The following is a 23,460-nucleotide window of genomic DNA, read 5'->3' on the forward strand; positions in this document are numbered from 1 at the left end:
AAGTCACCCGGTCCCCATTCACTGTAGGGTGCTAGGACAGAATCTACCCTACACTTCTATAAGACACCTGTCATTTGCACAGGCCTTGTATAAGGTTCAAAGAACTTTTGCTGCCTGTGGGTTGTCTCTTAAGACCCACAATACCTTGTGGCAAATACAACGTGATGTCTTATAGGCCAGGAAACCACCCTGGATTAAAAAAGGCGATTGATTTCCTTTTCTCTATGTAGACATGTGGCTGCTTCTCTGACACCAGAATGTACTTCTGAAACTGACAAATTCAGTTTTGAATATCCCAGGCAGTCAGGATCAGGCTGCACTGCTCTACAGGGCTAAGTCAGCCCTAACTTGTCCACATCAACCTGCATGTGAGTTTTCATGGTCACTTTTTATACCATACTCAAGTTGGTGGAGTTGGAGAAGGGGGCAGGGAGATTATATACCATATATAAATGCTTTCTTAGAACCCGAGACAAGTATACTCATTAGCTTTTAAAGCTTCTAAGCATTTACCCAGCCAACAGGATGTGCCTGACGAGGTCCAGGTTGGCAGGAATTTCGGGAGGGAAGCCGACCCCTGAGCCTGAGTGGTCCATGCAGTGGTGGCTATGCTTCCTGGAGACTTTGTGTCAAGACCCCAGAATTGGCTTTCCAGAAATTAGCGTTCTTTCCTTGCAACAAACACCCACAGGAAGTCTAAATTCTAATCTCTCAAGGCCAACTGAAGAGTGTTTTCATTCTCATCTTGGCCACTCACAGGATCTCAAACTTTAAGTTTCTAGCCTGGATTCTGAACACGATGACAACCAACTTTTTTTCTTTTTCTTTCTTTTTTTTTTTTTTAAGAGAGGGAGGGAGAGCCCATGTGCACGTAAGTGGGAGACAGGTAGAGGAAGAGAATCTTAAGCAGGCTCCAGCCCAGTGCAGAGCCCGACTCGGGGCTCAATCTCACCACCAGGAGATTATGACCTGAGAGGAAATCAGGAGTCGGACGCTTAACCACTGAGCCACCCAGGCGCCCCAAGACAACCAACTTTTTAATCTGTAAACCGAAGCAGAACACCAGAGACAACTTTTGAACACCTGCTACTCTCCCTGAAAAAAGGAGATGGGAAGCTAGTACAAAGAAAAAACGGAGTGAAGGCCTTCTGCCTAGAGAGATCTTGTACAAAACTTACACTACTGGTCTACTCTCCAGAAAAGGTCACTTGTAGCAGATCATCTATTTGGCAAATAAGAGGCACTCCTGACACATCCACCAAGTCAAGTGGGTCCCAACTGCCTTGTCACACATGGAGGGAAATCAGTCTGTCCTTGAAGAAGTCATGGGGGGCTTGCTTGTCCATCTGCAGCCTCTGGTTCTTCTAAATGCTCTATTTGTCTCGTCTCACCACCACCAACCGTGCCTTCCTCTCCACCCTGGTTGGACTCACATGCAGAAAAAAGACCCTTCTCTGTTACCCCCTAAACCCGCTTAGTCAAGGCTGTCACGAGGGAGTGGCTTTGCCCAACCGTTTGGAGGCTGGTTACATCACAGCCCAGCAGATCTCTGTCTTCCAAGTCCGTCCACCACGCCCCCTGACCCCCGTCCCCAGCAAGGACTCAGCACTGGTAATACCCTCAGGATGTAGCAGCCCCCAAGCCCGACTGTCGGCCCTTCTCTTCTCGCTCGCTGGGTCTCAGCCTCGGAAGCAGGTCAGGGTCCCACAGGACAGCTTAGCTCTGTCTCTGTCTCTGCTGGCCGTCCTGACCATGCCTTCGGTGCTCTCCAGCAACCAACAATGCCAGTCATCTGTAGAAGCCCACAGCCCACACCTGAATGAAACAAAGAAGAGCCCCACAAGGGTTCACACGTCCCTGAACCAGAGAAGCTGCTTCTCACGCCAAATCTGGGGGAGCGCAGGACAGAGTGAACAGTCGCTTTCGTGTCTAATTTGCATCCTGCCACTAACTGCTTAAATAAAAGTGTTGAGAAAAATCAAACCTTGTGACGTTAGGTCCCAGTTTTAATAATTCTTTGTGGGCAAAGGATGACAGTGAAAAATGAAAGACCTCTATATATAAAATGTTTATTACAGGCAATATTGGTCCATACACTACACAATACCAACAGTACAAGTGTAATCTTTCAAAATCATCGTTTAAACAGCAAAAGACCAAGAAATAAAATTTGAGTCGACTGATTATTTTTCAAAATATTCTCAATGCACATTATCCTTAGTTCCCTTATTATAGTGAAACATACAAATACAGAAAAATACCCCATTTAACATGTACTAGTGTTAAATGGTTATTTGGCTTAAAATCTGAGTTAAGAAAATCCTTTTTAGCAACCTACGTACAGATAAGTAGCAAACTTTATTATATTAAACAAAGTCGTTCCATTTCAAACCTGTGAAGAATTTCATCCATCATGTATTCTGGCCCTAGTGTCTACTCTCTCACCGCCGTGGTTCTGATCCAAAGGACCAACTCAAGGAGTCGTCTTAGACACAACCTCATCCTCTTCCCCAACACGCTTCATCCAAAAGTCTGTTCAACAGATGGCAACCGGGTAGCGGTCACTTCGCCATGCGATGCCAATGGTGCCACGAGAGCATGGCCAGACCTGTCAAACAGCCCGTTTTCCTACCTACTGTGGGTTGCTGCTCAGGAGGTACGATAGACGCCAATACAAGCAGAAAGTCTGCGGCTTCTCTGCCACGTGCCTGAGAACACTTTCCATTTTTTCTGGTCGATGCTCTGATTAGGTAACATACATAAAAGCCAGCATATTAGTTTAAATCTTTAAACAAAAAACTATATTTTCCAAAGTCATTATCATTTGGGGCGATTAAGTGATCTTTTCTTGCTTTGTTGAGCTTCATCTTTAGGGCGTCCCTCCGCTCTTCCCACTCGTGGAGCTCGGCGTTGCCGTGTGCAAACTTACAGCCGCTTCCTTCTGTGCAGGTGCCGTTCATATACCTGCGGGGCAAGTCAGCGCGGTGAGTGCCTGCAAGTGATTCACACAAACCTGAGGAGCACCTGCTTCACCAGCAAAAAAACCCCCTTAGTTCAAAACCTTAACCCTACGGGAGTGACTATGACACAGCCTTGACATCCACAATGGAAAAATTAGTACTTTTAAACGTATTAATGAGAAATACCGATTGATGGGGCGGAAAAGACTACAGTCCTTCCTGATGCAGTGGAAGGAAATCTGAACTGGCAGCGAGGAAAAGACACCTTCCATGGTGTGGGGTATCACGTGCATCTAAACGGGGAAACTAAATATGAAGAGTGATTTAACAATATGAGGAGCAATTCAAAATCGTGGCTGGTGGCTAAAAGATGTTCTAGGTCCACTGAAAACAAAGGAGCGAGAGTCACGTTCTTCTCTGACCTAAGTTCCACACGTGCACTTGAACAGTCAGTCATTCAAAGGCAGTTTCAGCACTCACACACGCCAGCTACAGGGCAGGTTGTGCTTAGCGACCCACCCGTGACGACGGGAAGGGGGTTGGGGCAAATGCGAACACACGTACTTCTCTCTTCTGTTATCTCAAGACACTTCGGACCCGTATCAGCAGACCAGTGACTCTTGTCGCATGACCACAGAAGAGCGAACGAGCGTCCAAGGAGCAACCACCACTTTGAGACCCGATCCGAGCATCCAGTGTTGGAGGACTCCACCCCCGGGTGATCCCCGCGCGCCGACCCAACGACCTGGCCTAACGACGACGTAATGGCCAGGAAAGCGGCGTGAGACCCGCCGTCCCCGCGGGGGGGCGCTACGTACCTATCGCAAACACTAAAATACCCTGTCGGAAAGCGGTGCTGCCAGCAATACTGGTCGTCCTCGGTGTGGAACACCTTCTCCTTGTGCTTCTCCGAGGAGATGTGGCCTTGCCACTGCTTCTCACTGTTGCAGTTCTTCCCACACATCCAGCAGTGAAAGTCGGCCTGGAGTGCACGAGAGACACGCGTGCCATCAGGGGTGCCGTGTGCCCCTGACAGGCCACACGCTGCTCAGGGAGGGCACCCGGACTGGGCACCACTTGACCTACAACCCCGCCTCCACTCTCGGGGAGCCTGTCTGGCCGGGGCGGGAGAGGGGGGAACCAGGCAGGAAGATCAAGCTCAAGCTCAGGGTCAGAAACAGGACCAAGAAAGGGATCCCAACACCAGGAGGCGGGCCAGGACACCGGCAGCAGCAGAGAGCGGGGGTGATGGATTCGGCCAGGTTCCGGGAGATCCCTGGCCGGGAGGTGACGGACTGGTGTGCAAACAAGGATGTCTGTGGGGAGGACCCTGGGGAGGAGGAACTCTTAAGGAACAGCTGAGAGGACGTGAAAGCCCGGGGCTCTGCAGCTGCATAGGGAGCAGCAGCCGCTCCATCCAGGTCACATGAAGTGAGCCTCCTACTATGGGCCACACTCGTGCCAGGGACCAGGAAAGTCCAGACGCTGAGAAGACACTGCCCCTGGGGCACAGACGGCACGGAAGGAACGGTGCTCAGGTCACTGTAGGTACGACCACAGATGCAAGCTGTAAGGTCTGAGCAGTGGTTCCCAACTGGCTAAGAATCATGTGCACACAGGTAAGAACAGATTCCTGAAGGCTTCCTGCGAGATCGTCACTATGTCTGGGGGACAGATGAAGATCCACCTGACTGAACAGCCCAGGTAAATCTCAAGACCCAGGAAGTCCAGGTGACCCTGCTTTGGGAACACAGGAATAAGGTGTCAAGGGAGTGAGCGCTGCACCCTGGCACAGGAGGGAGAGTTCACAGGGCACATCCCCAGGCACACACGTGGGGCAAGGCCAGGCCCCAGACGTGACCCAATCCAGCTGAATCAATTACGGGGAGGTGTCAAAATATAAAACAAGAAATAGGAAACGGGATAATGCACACGCCCATGTCATCTTTAAAAAACAAGCCAGGCAGGGGCGCCTGGGTGGCTCAGTAGGTTAAGCATCTGACTTTGGCTCAGGTCATGGTCTCGAGGTCTGTGATTTCAAGCCCCGCGTCGGGCTCTGTGCTGACAGCTCAGAGCCTGGATCCTGCTGCGGATTCTGTGTCTCCCTCTCTCTCTGCCCCTCCCCCGCTCGCACGTGTGCTTGTTCTCTTTTTCTCTCTCTCAAACATAAACAAACAAACAAAAGCCAGACAGAACTATGGATGAGGAAGAAATATGTCAAAGATATGTAAACGTAGCCTGGCAAATACACACCGGATCTGGTCCCTCTGGGAAGGGGGACAAACAGGGTTCTAACTCTGTAACATTTTATTTATTTCACAGAAGAAAATGCAACAAACTGCTAACATGGTAGCTTCAAGGTATTCATTATATTATCCTTTACTTTTATAAAAAAAAAAAAAAAAAAAAAACGTAAAAGAAAACCAAAGCAGTACAAAACCACAGATGACTTAATGTCTCCAGTGAACCTTGGAGCCAGAGGCCAGACGCTGGCACGTAAGGCGGGAATGTGGGCATAGCACCCACATTTCCCAAACATCTTCTGGGGCCCGGCACTGGGGTAAATGCTCCAGGACCCATCCTGCTTCGCTTACCCATCACAACCGCACTCAGGGGCACTCGATTACTCGCCCAGGCTACAGGCTAGTAAGAGGGGACACAAGCACTTAGGCTCAAAATTCTCTGCCTCCAAAGTCAGGAAAAGCATTTTCTAGAATCAGGAGGCGTAAGCTAGGGGCCCAAGGCCACCTGAGGGAGGAGCGTGGGCAGCAGGGAGCCAGGCTGCGGGAAAGGAGAAAGGAAGGACGAAGATAGAAGGACCCCTGGGGACTCACAGTAACTTCAGCGTAATCTGTCGGCATGTGGATTTGTTTTCCGTTCTCCTTGTTTGATTGACTGGCTACATCATCGCTTTTTTCATTTTTTTGACTCTTTAGCCAGAGCTCATAAAACTGCTCCATATCTTGTACTAAAGAAAAATGAATCGATTTCAGCAGATTTGAATACACCATTGAAATACACACAAGATCATGCAGACCTTTTGTATCAGGTGGCGTACGTTTTCAAGAGGAAAGCGAGACGGTGGAACAGAGACGGATTACAGTAGGCGTGGAGAGGGGCCACATCCATGCAACGGGTAAACTCTGGTGGGTATGAACCAAATTCCGGACTGTTAGACCACAAGCACTAGTCTTCAAGATGAATTAACTCCTCCCTACGTTTGCAAGACACCTTGGGGGTGCTGAAAATTCAGTAACTATTATAAGGATATTGCTAAAAAGAAAGCCTCTCAATGCTTCACACTGCCCCCAGATAAATACTCATGATCACTGCCACAACCACATAGCCACTTACACGACTCGGGGCCCAGAACAGATATGCTCCTCACTGTCTACTGAAAAAGACGAGAAACGCACTACCGCTGGGACCATGATTCTGACCCCGACGGGAGCCCATCGAGTGAAGCCGCCATCCCTGAGGATTCACACGCTGGGGTGCAATTTACAACAGCACAACTGTGACCAGGTCTTGGGCAGTGGCCACAAGCTGCTTCCTACAGTACGAGCAAGTGCGTTCAGCAGTACTGGCGAGTGCTAACGCCAGGTTTCTCAACCTCAGCGCTGGTGACATTCTGGGCCAGATAATTCTTTGCTGTAGGGGGCTGTCCTGGGCACTGTGGGATATTCAACGGCATTCCCGGACTCTACCCGCTGGATGCCAGCAGGACATCCCACCTAAGTCACAACAATAATAACGTCTCCAGACGTTGCCAAACGTCCCCAGGGGAGAGGGGAAGTCTGGCCAAATTCATCCCTGGCTGGGAAATCTGGGAATGAGGTTATGATCCAAAAATTGGCTTTGAGGGGGCGCCTAAGTCCGACTTTGGCTCAGGTCATGATCTCACTGCTGGTGAGTTCAATCCCCGCGTTGGGTTCTGTGCTGACAGCTCAAAGCCTGGAGCCTGCTTCGTGTTCTCTCTCCATCTCTCTGCCCCTCCCTCGCTCATGCTCTCTCTCTCTCTCTCTCAAATATAAAATAAAACGTAAAAAAAAACCTTTTTTTAAATGGGCTTTGTTGCCTACCCAAGTGTTTCTTACAATACATCATCAGACTGGGAGGAGAGATAACCCAGAAATCCTTCGTTCGGACCAGTGGTAACAGGAATCACCACCAGAACCCTGGTGTGCAAGAACACCTTCAGTAAGGCCCGACCGCATGTCCCTCCTCCAAACAAGACAGCGGGAAGGAGTCCCCTCCACACGTCCCCAAACATGAACACTGGTGAAACATGGTAGGTGACACGCTTAAATCTGAACGGTTCACGTAATTCAGAGATCGCGGATCTTCAGCAGTTGGTCAATTTCCATCAGTCTGCTAGAGAGTAAACAACACCAATTCCTGCCCTTGCAGCCAATCTTTCTGATCAAAAGTCAAAGGCTGTCTTGAGGCTCCTCTCAAAGACTCCCACAATGAACATGCAGTGTGACCAAGGCACACGTTCTCTCCGCGGGCCTCTGAATCTGAGCCTGTTCTCCCGGTGAGGCCTCCTTGAAGAAACTTTTGATTCTAGCCTGATTTTTGGGGGGGGGGGGGGGGCTTGGCTCTTCACAATAGGAGCAGACGGTCTGGCGCAGGTGGTCAAGAAGGACTGAACTTCCCAGACCACCTTTCAGGAACACATCTGTGTCACATGCAACCCTACGGATCCACACCCAGCTCTGCCCTGAGCAAACACAGATCAGAGGTCAGGCTCTGCTCCCCTGACTCAACGGCACGACTGTGCGGGATGCGAGCCGCTCTCTGTGTTCGTGGTGAGCTCGCATGTTTCCAGGGAGGAAGGAGACTTCCCCGCAAGCTAGACTTTGTGGTCAACAGGCCACAGTCAAGACAGCAACTTACTGCCGTTCTCCTTCATGTACGTCCACACTTCCCGCTCCTCGGGGCTATGAGCAAACGAGCAGTTCCCAACATACTGACACTTCTTCCCGGAAGCAATATGATTGCACAGCTGTACCAAAAAAAAAAAAAAAAAAGAATATGCTTTAAGACAAGAGTACATTCAGTAAAACTGCCTAGTTTTTACTGAGGCCAAATAAGCATTATTCTCTGTGCTAGTGCTGAGTAACATAATTATTAAATAAGATTACTTTATATTCAAATGGACTCTAAGCCCAACATACAGGAGATGAGATTAAGCTTTCTATCTTGAAATTTTTCAAAACAGTATCTCCAACGGAAAAAAAGTAAGGAACTGGGAGATGGAACATTTTCATACAAGAAAATGTCAACAATCTCCCTTGTTCAGAGTATCTGCTTTTAACGCATCAGAGCATTTGACCTACAGAGCGCAGCTCTCCGGCCCCCTTGGTCTGACAGCTCCCACGCTCTCCCTGCCTAATGCCCACCAAGCCTCCTTGTCAGCTTCTGGGAGGCAGTAAAGAAGCTGCAGGTACTAAAGAGTCTCGGGAAAAATCTCGGCCACTCAGCTGACCCATCACCAACACTGGCAGCGAATCTCAGCCTCCACGCACTCGCTATGCACTGTCTGGAGAAGATTATGACAGTGGCCAGGCCATCCAGCTACACCCCTCTGGTTATCTGCATTGTGCTTTTACAAAGTAAACACAGGGAAACTGGTAGGAAAATGAAGTGAGAGCGATCAGCAGGACACAGACGTCTCTAAGGACCACAACTATCAAGAAAACCTCCATCACTGAGACAGCTCATTCTTAAATAGCATCAGTGTGCTTGTCTTCACAGAGCACACACTCCAGTACAACGAACCTTTGGCTTAGTGTGTGCTTCAACAGACGCTGGCCCAGCCTTCCAATCTTCCGCATAAAGCGAAACCCCAGTAAGTACTTAGTCGGGTACTACTAGGGAGACATTTACCATAGTCTTTCAAAGTTCAACGATAAGGAACAGGGAAAAGAGAAGATAAAGGAGAAGAGGCCGGCCACTGTGCTGGGTTTTTATATAACACCATCTCATGTAATCTTCCCTATGATGTAAATATTCCCATTTGCAGATGAGCAAACTGAGGCTGAGTAACTTGACCAGGGCCCTTCTGGCAGACCCTGAAGCCCATTCTCTTTCCACCTCACCATACTGTCTACACACATGCACACACAGAGTATTATTTCTTCTTTTAGGAAAAGGATCCCTTAGCAATAAAAAGAGAAAAAAAAAAAAAAGAGGAAATGAGCCACTGTAACATTGCACAGCAGTACGGCACGTCCAAGATTAATAAGGAATCATGAGAAGTCCTGGCGGCTGGACTAAAACCGTTCTCAGTCACCCTCGTGTTAACAAAGAATGAGGAGCACACGCACCACCTCGTCTTTTAAAGCATCAGATGCCAATGGTTCCAATAAGCCTTCTTCCCCTCCTCGGAGGCCCACTGATGACATCACTTGGATGGAGGGGTCTAAAACCACGGTGGATGAAACACAAATGTACCGCCTCCTTCAGACACTGACCTGGTGACCTGCGTAAGTTTACAAAACGCAAGGCACTCTGGGTGATGGGGAATCAACGTGCCTCTTCCTCTTCCTTCATTCTGTTGGGCAATTCAGAGGGGGTGGGGCCTCATTTACGAGGGGGGTCTGTGATACATCCCACTGCTTCTCTGGGCAAATCTCTCTTCCTGTCTGCCGTCGGGACAGACAGTTTACTACCTGTCAATGCTCTAAGTGTCCCCGTTCACTCACACAGTGGAACCCTCTGCTGTCTCATGAAGGGCGAAGTCCAGAGCCAACTCAAGGGCTCTGCTCGGTCATCTTTAAAATCACGTAAGGCACCAGAGGGTAGCGAGATGAAATGTGCCACCTCCTGAATGAAATACTACCCTAACGGTCAGCTGGTCTGCTATTTTCGTTCTCTGGGTTTTTGATGATCACGTGCCTCTCACACTCAACATTTTTCCTGGGGGTTACTTTTAGAAAAGCCTACAAAGGGGGGTATCTTTTAGCTCGTATCCACGGCTTGAGTCAAAGAAACTTGTCAATAGTATTCGTAGTAACACAAGTTTGATGTCAAAGCCAAGGAATCAGATCTCAAAGAAATTCTCCCCCACTCACTCCCCAAGTAATTCATCTGAAAAATAAGTTAGGTCATGCCCATAATTCTTTCTTGAGTCCACTGTCTATTTCCTTTTTCTGAGTAACTCCTCCAATCCCAGTCAATCCGAAAACTGTCACAGAGCCACACGCACAAAAGGGGAAGGAAAGCAACGGGACCATTTGAAAATTGTGTCATTTCAACGAGCATTTAAAGGTCTCCAAGTTTCGTTCTCAATCACTACTACTTTCTAATGATTTGAAATGCCTAATAAAAAAAAAAGTGGCTTAAAAATTACGTATGTACATCAAACTGTAAAGGCATTTGTTTCTTTGTGGGGAGAGGACGAATGTTCATCCACTTCTTACGTTCGATGGACATCACTCTCATCGCGCGCCGATCTCTGGTCCACCTAAGAAACATGGAGTTCAGAAAAAACAAAGACACACTGGCACAGGCAGCATATAAGGAATATAAAGGAACAGGTACAACGTTCGTACCTGAAGGACCAGAGATTTTTCTCAACCCTTCTCAAAGAAATGCCTTATGATTCTCCCATTTCACTTCCTATTGATATTTGTTAACAAACATTCCCTTTGAACCCTGAACAAAGAACCAATAAGGAAAGATCAGGAATCTGACTGAATTCTTATCTATGAAATCGTAAAAATCTCTTCCCTTTGCTTTGCAATCACTCCTACATTATCTACTTTGCTCTGCTCTCTTCAAAGTCAATCGTTTTTTCTTATACGTATGATTTTATACCCAAGTAACAGAGAATCATGAAACAGGCAATGTTTACACACACACACACACACACACACACACACACACACACGTGCGCACATGCACACACACACACACACACACAAAGACATACACACTACTTACGAGTGCCTTGCTTTTGCACTACAATATTTTCTGTTCTTGTCTGGTTCAATGACTTGACCATTTCTCAGACACTGAGCACACACAAATTTTATCTTCATATTAAGAGATCCAGGCATTAGCTGATTGCCAAGTACCTTAAACAATTAAAACCGAAGTTTTACTTTTAACAGAATACCAGTTTTCTGACAACAAAATTCTGAATTGCCACGTATTTCTTTTTTCATAATAGCATACAATTTCTGGTACTGTCTGGTTTGATGAGTTGACCATTATATACATTATCTGATAACGAAATCTCCAGTTCCCACCCAAACGCAAGAGAATATGATAGAAGCAGATTATCGATGCCACACCTCAATTTGTGAAAGCCAGCTCTGAAGGGAGACAACTAGAAATCGGGGGTGGAGGGGAGAAAGCACTTCTGGCAGCTGGGAAGCAGAACCACACACAGTCTACCTACCTCCCTTACTCCCGGGGTCCCCATGGTCCAAGCACCCAATTGTTTTGCCAATTAAACTGAGTAAGAAAACTGTATCCTGCCATCTTGGCAGGTATCATGGGCTGGCTGATTTTTTTTTTTTTTTTTTACGATGATCACCTAAAATTTGGAATTCGTTTTCACATTAAACAATAACTGAAGTCACTGAACAATAAGGAAAGAAGCTGACTGCAAGTGGAAACTACATCTGCCAAATGACCTCCATTAGGCCGCTCCAGAAAGGACACCAAACGCAGCAAGTCTATGAGAGAACATACCTGAGCCCCAGGTACGCTGGCTTCCAGATTTTGCCAGTATCGTTTAGATTCTTGAGCGATGGCATCGTGTGAGATACCTGTGAAACGTACAAGCCTTCCTTTAGGCTCACCCTCTACATATCAACAGTCCACCAGCCCGATCACAGCCTCAACTCCCCCGCCATCCCCTACGCAGCATAAACCGTCACCAAAGGTGAATGCCCGTCACGTCCCTCTTTTTCGCAACAGGATATTTACAAATACAGCTCTTGGTGCCTTCTAGGGAGTCTCTCGACCTCACAAAAGCATACTACGTGCGTGAACTGGTACTAGCAATTAAGTGCATGAGGCGATTCTGAAAATAAGCCACTCTAAAAATAACGGTTTATAGCCGAGGATAAAATGAATGGTGTTGCCGTATCGGGATGATGGAGAAAGTTGTCTGATAGTGCTTTGTCAAACCCTGACGGCTCCTGAGGAAATGTTTTTTTAAAATTGCTTTTAGTCTTCATTCTGGTACAGTTAACATCCAGTGTTATATTAGTTTCAGGGGTACAACAGCTCATTGAGCACTTCTACACATCCTGGCGCTTATCCCCACCATACATCCTGCCCACTCATTCCTTAACCCCCATCTCCTGTTTTACCCCCCCCTCCCCTGCCAGCCCCCCTCCCCTCTGGTAACTATGTTTGTTCTATGACTTAAGAGTCTCTTGCTTGGTTTGAGGAGGCTTTTTTTTTTTTTTCAACGTTTAGTTATCTTAGAGAGAAAGACATGGCACGAGTGGGGGGGGCGGGGCAGAGAGAGGGGGAGACACCGAATCCGAAGCAGGCTCCAGGCTCTGAGCTGTCAGCACAGAGCCCGACCCGGCGCTCGAACCCCAGAACTGAAACCATGACCTGAGCCGAAGTCGGACACTTAACCGACTGAGCCGCCCAGGCGCCCGGTGAGGAGCCATTTCCTAATCATGCACCGACCTACCGGTTTCATTTTGCAGTATCCAGACTTTCAGTTCTACAAGACTATGCGCATAAAAGCACTCATCTTCCCTTAAGCAGCCATACCGGACCTCATGGCGACATAAATCAAGCTGACACTGACCATGAAAAGAACGTATTTTGGAGTATTTTACCGTTGTCTCTCGCAAGATGTGGACAAGGCACCTAAGATAAAAACGGAGTGACACATTATTGTTCTACCCTAGCTTTTTCAAAGGAAAACAAATAAGTAAATATATATAACGTCAAGTTCTAGACTGAAAATACATGCTAAATCTTTACCAGAAAAAACAAGTCCCTTTACACAATTGTTGGATTAACGGGGGGTGGGGCGGGTGGGGGGGGTGGATAATTACACCATAAATTAGGCCATAAAATACTGAAATCCATGTCATGAGAAGCTACACATCAATAATGCCTTTTTGTATTAAACATAAATTTCATAAACCACTTAAAAATTCCCAGCAAAATATACTAACAGACATTTTTAAATAGTCATCATCTTTCAAAACAGCAACAAGGAAAAAGCACAGGGGTAAAATGCCTGGGCAAACACTACTCTGGTTTTATTTGGGTCTAAAGACAGAATCTATTGTGTCACTAGAAAAATTAGAAACTACCAACATACTTATTGTCTTCAAACTCATGCTTTGTAACCGGGTGAGAACAAGAAGTAGAATTATCTTTATTTCTTTTACTTATCATTCTAGGCTTATGATCAAAACATTTCTGGAACAGACAGAGAAGAAGAATTACCACAACAACATCACATAAATTAGAACTTTTGTACCATACTTATGCACATACTTATACATTACAAACTGATGCCAACTAATATCTCATAGGAAGTTTTTGCATTCTCTTGGATACTGGGAGGTGCGACTATTGACTGAATGAACGCTCACCATGTAGCAGGACGTGTGCTAAGTATTTTATATTTCTGGGCTTGCAAGTCAGGAACGATCACCAATTTTATGTCAGAAAATAAGGTTTGGAGATAGTACCTCACAGAGGAATATAAACTCTCCAAGATGCTCTTGGAGAAGTTTGAATACAGTGAGGTTGATCTTTCCATTGCCACCAAAGAAAGCCTCTCTGCTGAACGCCCCTTTCCGCTCCAGTGTCCAGATATCTATCTCTTCTTGGCAATAAGCAAATGTGCAGTGGCCTGAATATCTACATTCCTCCTCAGCAGCAACATCTAGAAAGACAGACCATCAAAAGACATTTAAAACACAACCATCGGTTTGGGTTTTTTTGGTTTTTGATTTTTTTTAGTGTTTTCTTTCTTTTTGAGAGAGAGAGAAAAACAGCAAGTGCTCAAGCCGGGGAGGGGCAGAGAGACAGGGAGATAGAGGATCCGAAGGAGGCTCTGTGTTGACACTAGAGAGGACGATGCAGGGCTCAAACACACGAACCATGAGATCATCACCTGAGCCCAAGTTGGACGCTTAACCAACTGACCCACCCAGGTGCTCCTAGTCGTTGTTTCTTCAAAGCCAATGATTATGAAACATTTTTAGGGCACCAGCTGAACCTCTATAGCTCACGGATAGCTTCAAGCAATGATACACATTTTACTATGCAGGGATGGAACTCACTCTAGAACGATAGCACCACGGGTCTGGATTATTTTTATTTTTGATGGGGAAAAGGCTCTCACATACTCCACCTAAGTTTAAAAAATCACTTAAGAGACATTCAAAAGCACATTCAGATGAAGCAATCTGACAAAAATGAATACAGGGCGCCTGGGTGGCTCAGTCAGTTAAGCATCTGACTTCGGCTTAGGTCATGATCTCACGGTTTGTGGGTTCGAGCCCCGCATCAGGCCCTGTGCGGACAGCTCAGAGCCTGGAGCCTGCTTCAGATTCTGTGTCTCCCTCTCTTTCTGTTCCTCCCCTGCTTGTGCTCTGTCTCTGTCTCTCTCAAAAATAAATAAAGATTAAAATTGTTAAAAAAAAAATTGAATATATAAAGTTCTCTCAAAAGCAACTTAAAAGAGTATTTTCAAAGCCTCAGTTCAATATTCTGATTCTGTTTAGACTCAGCAAGGGAACCTAAAGTGTAAGATGGTTTTCTGTTTAAAACCTGTTTAAAATTGGCCAAAGCCTGGTTTCCATAACCATCTATACACACAGGCACTGGGGTGCCTGGTTGGCTCAGTCGGTTAAGCCTCTGACTCTGGCTCAGGTCATGATCTCACGGTTCGTGAGTTCAGGCCCCACGTCGGGCTCTGTGCTGACAGCTCAGAGCCTGGAACCTGCTTCAGATTCTGTGTCTCCCTCTCTCTCTTCCCCTCCCATGATCATGCTGTCTCTCTCTCAAAAATAAATAAACATTAAAAAATCCACACACACACACAGACACAAGCACTGAAAGAAGTTAAAAACAAAGGTAAAAATAATATAAAAGATACAAATGTCTCAATCCAAGGAACTTTTAATTCTACCTACACATTTTTAGGGGCACCTGAGTGGCTCAGTTGGTTAAGCGTGTGGCTTCAGCTCACGGCATGATCTCACAGTTTGTGAGTTCAAGCCCCACGTCGGGCTCTGTACTGGCAGCTCAGAGCCTAGAGCCTGTTTTGGATTCTGTGTCTCCCTCTCTCTCTGCCCCTCCTCCACTCACTCTCTGTCTCTCTCTCAAAAATAGACATTAAAAAAAAAAAATTAACTCTACCTACACATTTTTAATAACAGTAATACTGGAATCATTATAATAAATGTAACAAATCATTTACCACTAATGTCATGCACACCAATTAAGTAATTATAGTACATACCTTTACATATATAATAAGGTCCTTCATAATTTGTTTTTGTTGGTCTTGGGCGTATTTTTTTCCATGATTTATCTTCAACATTCTTTATTCTACCAATTAAAATATCTTTCTTACATTTATGATCTATATTAGCATGGTAAGTGAAATCCATTAACTTAGGGCCTGAAAAAGATGTAAAAAAGGATTGCTCATAGGCACAAAGAGCGACATTTCATTTTACAGGCACATTTACAAGCAGACGGATATTGATTATTAAATTCCCACAAAAACCCTATTTTTATAATCCCTAAATGTAAATAAGCTACCGAAGTAATTTGTGCCTTTTATATGCTATTTGTCAGAGAACACAAAGTTTTATTCAACACCAGTGCCCTGAAAACATACTTATTTAACTATGAGGACAGGAATTCTGATGGCTTCTAAAGGGAAAAAAATACCCTGAAATATACCTAACTAAGAAAGAAAACAAATTTAGGCTTTGGTTTCGGGTAAGTTGTGTTTATATCACCTGACTTGGGGATAATGAAACAAACCAGCAGAAAAGACTTTATAAACACCGTGTCAGATACTGGTCTTAAAATGCTTTTTTTCTAGTTCTTGCTTTATTTGAAAATGATCACATTTTTGAATATATATATATATATAGAAAAGTAAAGAATTTCATAAAAATTTCAGTAAGACTTCATTATCAGGTAAGGTATTCTAATCCATGTGATTGTATAAATGAAATTATATCAAATAAGAACAGACTTATTCTATCCAGAACTCAAACAGGGACGGAAAAACCACGGTAGCTGGTGTTCTCCACGCGTATTTATGAGTCCGGAACTCTCAGACTATCAACTAAGCTCCTTTGTTTGGTCCTGACCTGATTTTACAAAACACATCTGACAAGCTTGTCTCAGTTCATGGGTTCCTTCAAGGGGGTGTCTTGGGGTCACGGATGAAGGTGGTTTAGTAACTGTGCTTCCAAAGAAGTTTCCAAAGTCATTTCTAGGGTGGCTTGAAATTCCCAGGAAACTCTCAGAAGCAAACAAGTTGCCTGGTCCATTCATCTGCAAGAAGGAAAGAAAAAAAAAAAAAAAAAAAAAAAAAAAAAAAAAAACAGCCAACAAATATTGCACTCTCACTAAAGAAGGAAACAAATTTGTGACAAACAAGACATTTCCTCACGTAATGAAATCGGTACTAGTCTGCCGTTGCTGTGCTTCTATTGAAAAGCTGGTTCTTTCTGGGTTTTCCACTCTTTGGGTCTCTGGGCCCCTCCCCCACCTTCCTGGCTTCTCGAGAGTTGACAGAAGTAACAGGTCATTGTTCTGCTCCTACGGCACACACTCTTCCTATGCCCTGATCTCATCTTCCCTGTGTGGGTTCTGTGGTGCTAAAGCCTCTTGCGCCCCATGCCACCGCGAGGACTGTGCCGTGACAGGCGCGGTCTTACGCACGCGGCGTTCGTCCCTGGCTGCTGGAGGGTCCTGTCTCACCACCATTTCCCCCGGCACACGCGAGATGTAAGGGAGACCATCACGTCCATTCGGGTAATTCCGTTACTTAAGTAAAAGACCTACGTTCAATTTAAGCGACGTTATTTACAAAAGAGGAAGTGGCACTTACAAGTAAAAGGGAGGAATTACTGCCGCTAAGCGCTGTTCCCTCTCTAGAAGTTGAGGTGGGCACATCTAAAATAATAAAAACACTTCAACAGACCTCATTCTAATCATGTCACAACAACATCAGGGCTCAGTGGCTGACTACGCTTCCCCCGTGTTACTTTCCCTCCCGCTCCCGCTTCCAAGGAGCTTTCTTGCTCATCAAGGACACTCGCAGAGGGCAGTGGATGGTCTCCTTCCCTCTGAAAATTTCCAGGGGCATACATAACCCTCAGGCAAACTGTTTTCAGAGACATTGTCTGAAGGAGGGCCTGCCGAGTGGGGCTGTTAAAAAGACCAAGAAAATAACTCCTGTCCGCAATGGGAAAAACAGCCTCTTCAAACTACAAAGCAGGAATTCACCACAACATGAGGAAGATTAGTAATGTGCAGTGACTTTCTTTTTCTCAGGCTGCCCCTCGATTACCTTCTCTCTGCTTCCCACAAATTTTAGTTTTTTCAGGTGTCAGTCTTTAAATCAATCGTTCTGATTTTTCTCCCTTTAACCACCTAACAATACCTTGGGAAAATAGGAAGATTTTGATCAATGTTGTTGAAAGCAGATATTAAAGAATTACAGAGGCAGGGGCCAGGCCAAAAACTCAGCAATCTCTTGCAAAACTAAGGCACCACGCACAGTTTGGGGCCCTCTGGGGATAAAGCCTAAAGCAGACAGATCTAATTCTATGGGTTTCATTCTGAATAATTCCGCCTTAAATTAGTCTTTTAACTATTTGCTTCGTTCAGAATTTTACAAGGATAGCCTGCCTTTAAGACCCATGAGGATGGGGTACGCCTTTCTTGGAGAAAACATTAAAAGCCATTTTGTCCCCCAAAACAATAGACACCCGGCTTAGCAAACTATCTTGTTTAAAAACTCAAAACACCAAAATAAGTACCACATACATTCCTGTGTATTCCCCTGCTCCTTCATCTCCTGAATGGCACGGTTATGCCCAGGCGAATTAAAACTGCAGATTTAGTTTTCATTTTTAACGCTACGACGAAAGTAACTCAAGCACCAACTACCTAAAGTGTGTTACGTAATTGCCAAACTGACTGCCTTCTTTAGAAAACAAACTGCGGTTATTTACACAAACGGCTCGATTCTTACCTCGCTTGGAATCACTCATTGAAAATGAACTCAAAGAAGAGCAGAAATCTTCCAAGGATGAGGTCAAAGGTGGATACAGTTCTGAGAAGGAGGGTGGAGGGGCATACCTCGCACCAATGGGCAAGGTGCCCAACAGAGATGCTGAGAAAGGCATGCTAGGGGGGACACTGGCTGCGGGAAGGGCTCCTCGGACTAAAGCTGACGGCTAAAAAAGAAAAAAGATTTTGTTAAACCCCAGGAAACGCGATTACAAGTGGGCCAACCTGCTTTGAACATCAGCGTACAGAAACAAATTATTGCACTGGGTAATTACATAACAAAGCTGAAATCAGTATCAAGACTCAAGAGAAGAATCTAGGCTACGGGGGCGCCTAGGTGGCTCAGTCGGTTAAGCCTGCGACTGTGGCTCAGGTCACGATCTCGCAGTCTGTGGGTTCGAGCCCCACGTCGGACTGCCAGCTCAGAGCCTGGAGCCCACTTCAGATTCTGTCTCTCCCTCTCTCTCTGCCCCTCCCCTGCATGTGCTCTATCTCACTTTGTCTCTCAAAAATAAATAAATGTTAAAAACAAAACAGAAAGAAGAAGAATCTAGGCTATGGAGCTTCTTTCTTTCCAAGCCCACTTTCAAAAAAGGATCAAGGTCTCAGGAAACGAACCGTCTTGCACTGTTGGTGGGAATGCGAACTGGCACAGCCGCTCTGGTAAACACTGAAGAGGTTCCTCAAAACTTACAAATAGAACTACCCTATGACCCAGCAATTTGCACTACTAGAAATTTAGCCAAAGGCTACAAAAAAGTGCTGATTCGAAGGGGCACATGTACCCCAAAGTTTACAGCAGCGCTATCAACAATAGCCAAATGACGGCAAGAGCCCAAGTGTCCATCAACTGACAAACGGATAAAGAAGATATGGTTTATATACACAATGGAATACTACTCGGCAATGAGAAAGAATGAACTCCTGCCATTTGCAACAACATGGATGGAACTGGAGGGTCTTATGCTGAGTGAAATATGTCAGTCAGAGAAAGATATGATTTCATTCATATGTGTAATTTGAGAAATTTAACAGATGAACACAGGGGAAAGAAGGAAAAATAAGATGAAAACAGAGAGGGAGGCAATCCATAAAAGACTTAAATACAGAGCACAGACTTCGGGTTGCTGGAGGGGAGATGGGTGGGGGGATGGGGTAAACAGGTGATGGGCAATGAGGAGGGCACTTAGTGGCATCAGCACTGGGCATCATATGTAAGCGATGAATCACTGGGTTCTACTCCTGAAGGCAAGACTACACTGCATGTTAACTAACTTGAGAATAAAAAATTAGGAGGAAAAAAAAAAGGCAAATGGACTAGAATAGACTTCAGAATCCCAAATAAATGCCCGTGAATACTCTGTGGGGGTCAGGGTGTGATGTCCATCCAATATTGTCTCAAATCCAATGTTACATTCACGTTTCATTTCCTTCTGATTCCTTACACGAGGCTCAGAAGAACTGGCTTTATTAAGAAGCAATAGCAATAGTGTAGGGGCAGGGGGAAATGGAAGGTCCTCAAGAGAAGGGAGCCAGAGAAGGCAGAAACGCTGGACCATCTCTCTGGGGATGTGAATTTACGATCTCACAAGGACACACGGAATGCTGCCCCTCTCTTCCCCCATCACAGCGACAACTTACTGAGGGTTTCCCTGTGCCTTCTAAGTACTGATGCAAGTTTCACGCTATCTGTTGAATTCTTCAACTTTCCAAGATGTGTCCTACCTACTGTGATCGCCATTGTACAGACGAGGAAACTGACGTCCTGAGAGGTGAGGTAAAGCCGCCCAAGACCACAGAGGTGGTAAGAATCAAACCCAAACAGGATCAGTTAACTGCCCACAGACATCATCTATCTCAGCCACGCTGGAACCAGCCCTGAATTGCCCCCCATCCTCCTCATGACAGTGTTGCTGCTCATGCTGCTATGTTAATACACTTTGTGGCAGGGGTCAGTAAACTTTTCCTGTGAAGGACTAGATATTCAGTATTTTAGCCACGCGGTCTGTTTCAACTACTCAGCTGTGTTGCTTCAGTGCAAAAGCAGCCACACACAATGCAGAAGTGAATGGTCGTGGCTGTGTTCCAATAAAACTTTATTGATGACACCGAAATATGAATTTCATATAATTTCCATGTGTCACAAAATACTGGTCTGTTTTTCTCCCTTCCAGCCATTTAAAAACGTAAAACCCATTCTTATTTTGCAGCATTTCAGATATGGCCGGGCCTTAGCTACACAGTTACCCTGAGGCATTTATCCTTTAAGCCTTTAATCCAAAACAAACAAACAAACAAACAAACAAATTCTTTTTCTTTAAATAAAAAAAAAAATAAACAAATTATTTTTCTTTAAATACCAAATGCCTATTCTTTTTCAGAATTTTAAGTTTACCCTTTCCATACTATGTGATTCCAACAGGTATTGAGGAAAACTGGCTCATTACTAGACTGGCGTTTTGTTTTATTTAAAAAATAACCACACGGGCATGGTACCCCCAGAGAAGGACAAAAGTACCTTTTAAGCTAAGTTTAACCTACAGGAAATGCTGAAAATACCAAGGAGGTCGTACAGCAATTTTTTTTTTTTTTTTTTACAAAATTAAGCCTGACTTCAGAAGAGAGGAGTGACGCTGACATTTACCATAACAGTTTCATTGGCCTCAGGTGCCGAATCAAGAAGGTCATCTATTTCGTCGCCGAGGACCATATCTCCGTCATCCAGAAAAGGTTCCGGCATGGTGAAGGGGGTCTTTCCTCCGTTTGCCAACACCGCCGATGGCAGGGGGCTCTCATCCACTTGCAGGGGCAGCATAGAGGGCAAGGGCATGATAGGAACTGAGGCCAGCTCACTTCCGACTTGGTGGGAGAAACTGGACGCAGGCACAGAGACGACAGGAACTGCTTCCTGCCTCGGAGTTAACAAATCTGTAACACGGATCGAAACGTACCCACTCATCTTCGGTGTACTTACTCACCGAAGACTAGCGTCAAGAGCCAATAAGAGAGAAACGGAAGAGCCAGGTGAGGGTACGAAAACAATGATAAAAATAAATAGACGAGACAGTAGCAGAAGCAGGTCAGAGACAAGGGTAAAAATAATTCTCGAAGTCGTTGGTTTTACCCAGGGATAGACATAGCGGCTTGTGAAAACTTATCCTTGTGTCTCAAAATGCCCGAGCGCCTTCCAGGCAGAGCTACGAGACGCTGGTAAAGCCACCCGGGGCGCTCACTAACCGCTTACTGACACGCAGAATTACCAATCACTGCCAGCACGTCCAGAAGTACTAAGGTGGTTTTCAGAATTATTCTTGCTTTCATACCAACGGCTGCACGGTAATCGTATTTGACAACGCTATCACATCTAGAGCGTCTAACGCCGCCACTTTCTAGACCAACATGACGCGAGAAAACGTACCTGGCTCGATATCTTCCACAGAACAGCTCAAAGCCTGGAAATGAAACCAAACAACCGATCATCGTGCGTACGGTCAGGATTCCAGACTACGAGCAGTCTGTAAATCTCACTCCGAGACAGCAATGCGAGTTCTCGCAGAAATTTTACTTCCTTCCAATGGAGATCCGAGAGATAAATGGAGCGGGCACACCTCGGGAATGCGTGGCCCGGCGTGACCGCTGGGCCCTCGTGGACGGTGCTTCCCAAAGGCCGTTCAGGAGCGTTCAAGTTCTGGAGGGCCTCGTCTAGCCACCGCTCACTCCCCAAGTCACAAAGGCATCCTAACAGCTCCACGAAGACTTACCTTTTAAAAACCAACCGCTTGGGACCCGTGTTCAACCCAATGGCTCCCAACATTAATATCTGGCCCCGGGCCACTTTTCTAATAAAACCTAACATCTATGAACGCCCTGTAAAATGCACCATTGGACTTGAGGAAATGCTGGTTGAAAGATACTACTTGAGTTGTTTGTTTCTTTTTATAGGACAGGAAGCTCTGGCCAATTATGTGTCTGAGAAACAAAAAGCTCTCAAAAATAGACACAAACCAAAAATATTAAAAGCAGAACTGCTAACGTGGCCATCTGCTCCTTTTTCCCAAAAAGTTACGCGTCTTACAGGAGCAATAACTTTACCTTGGTAGCCCCGTCCCCAGGAACGGATTTTAACGCAAGCTGAAAGAAAACAAAGATGCTAATTAAAAAAAAAAAATTACGTGAAAAACAGAACTGTAACCAAGTTACAACCAAAGAAAACGAAAATACCCCGTGGGGCGAACTCCAGCTTACCTCAGCCCTGACATACGCTTTTCTTATTTTAAATCCCAATTTCTGAGCTAGTTCTTGAGTTAGTTTGATCACATGTTCATCCTGAAAAAAAAAAAAAATGAAAATATGACTAACGGAGGGTTATATTTACCAACTGTGGAGGCAAATCCCAAAACAGCTAGAACTCATATTCCGTGGAGACACTTGCTTGGTGGGCACGTAATCCCAAATAAAGCGGGTGGACCGCGGACTGGAAAATGGAACTCTTTAGACGCCCCTTCTCCACAAGGAAGCAACGAAATGGTTACCATGTCAACCAGTGAACTCAAATATAAATTCCGTACCTGAGGCACCGCCAAGGAGCACTTTGCTACGGAGTCATAAGCCTCTCTGTATCTTCCTAAGTCACTGAGAGCCTTAGATTTCCGATACAGAGCTTTGCAGTTACTGGCATTTAAACTGAGCACTGTGTCACAGTCTTCTAAAACTTTATCATGCAAACCCTGGGGTGTAAGAGCAAATAAGGTTAGCAACAATTCCTTCTGGCACACACGTCTTCCTGCCGACGCAAACAAATTAAGACCCCGGACTAATGCCCTCCTTTCAAACTCTGTTAGCAGTATTATTTTTCTTTGAAAAAAAAAATTTTAATCATGAAACTCCCAAATGGAAAAAGTACAAATATCATGAACTCCCACGTAACCATCATCCAGACCAATGTTAACCTTTGGCCGTAAAGGCCCCAGGTCTCCAAGAAAGAAAGCTTTCCAGACACAGTTGATGCCCCAGGCGGCACTCTCCCTTCCTGCTTCCTCCACTAGCTACCCTTTGTTGGAGATCATTAAAATGTCGACTGGAAGTTAACTCCCAAACAGCTAGCTAGCCCGGGAAGAGTCCATTAGAAAAAACAAAACGAGCCATCGGTGAACATTCACTCAGTAAGAATCGGGTGACAACATGGACACCTTGCTTAAATTCAGTTAAATGTTACTGAATGTCCACAGTG

General features: G+C 45.5%; 1 protein-coding gene across 2 annotated transcripts in view; it reads right to left on the bottom strand.

Moving 5' to 3' along the window:
• Window positions 1-2,055: 2,055 nt before the first annotated feature.
• Window positions 2,056-23,460, bottom strand: part of ZC3H7A (zinc finger CCCH-type containing 7A) — a 28,774-nt gene continuing 7,369 nt past the window's right edge. Inside the window, exons 5-23 of one of the 2 annotated variants that reach the window (XM_049638255.1) lie at window positions 22,799-22,957; window positions 22,476-22,556; window positions 22,323-22,361; window positions 21,649-21,682; window positions 20,875-21,158; window positions 18,193-18,397; window positions 17,044-17,108; window positions 16,298-16,484; window positions 15,430-15,591; window positions 13,649-13,845; window positions 13,273-13,373; window positions 12,628-12,809; window positions 11,667-11,743; window positions 10,911-11,044; window positions 10,326-10,431; window positions 7,860-7,968; window positions 5,795-5,928; window positions 3,779-3,942; window positions 2,056-2,964 (exon numbers count right to left, since the gene is read on the bottom strand). In XM_049638255.1, the coding sequence (XP_049494212.1) occupies window positions 2,775-2,964; window positions 3,779-3,942; window positions 5,795-5,928; window positions 7,860-7,968; window positions 10,326-10,431; window positions 10,911-11,044; window positions 11,667-11,743; window positions 12,628-12,809; window positions 13,273-13,373; window positions 13,649-13,845; window positions 15,430-15,591; window positions 16,298-16,484; window positions 17,044-17,108; window positions 18,193-18,397; window positions 20,875-21,158; window positions 21,649-21,682; window positions 22,323-22,361; window positions 22,476-22,556; window positions 22,799-22,957 (2,610 nt within the window). In that variant the 3' untranslated portion in view covers window positions 2,056-2,774. Of the gene's footprint in view, window positions 2,965-3,778; window positions 3,943-5,794; window positions 5,929-7,859; window positions 7,969-9,292; window positions 9,448-10,325; window positions 10,432-10,910; window positions 11,045-11,666; window positions 11,744-12,627; window positions 12,810-13,272; window positions 13,374-13,648; window positions 13,846-15,429; window positions 15,592-16,297; window positions 16,485-17,043; window positions 17,109-18,192; window positions 18,398-20,874; window positions 21,159-21,648; window positions 21,683-22,322; window positions 22,362-22,475; window positions 22,557-22,798; window positions 22,958-23,460 lie in introns of those variants that run through there. The other variant, XR_007459486.1, reaches the window with a different exon arrangement.

This window comes from Panthera uncia, chromosome E3, assembly GCF_023721935.1.
Source record: "Panthera uncia isolate 11264 chromosome E3, Puncia_PCG_1.0, whole genome shotgun sequence".
In the NCBI taxonomy this organism is placed as follows: domain Eukaryota; kingdom Metazoa; phylum Chordata; class Mammalia; order Carnivora; family Felidae; genus Panthera; species Panthera uncia.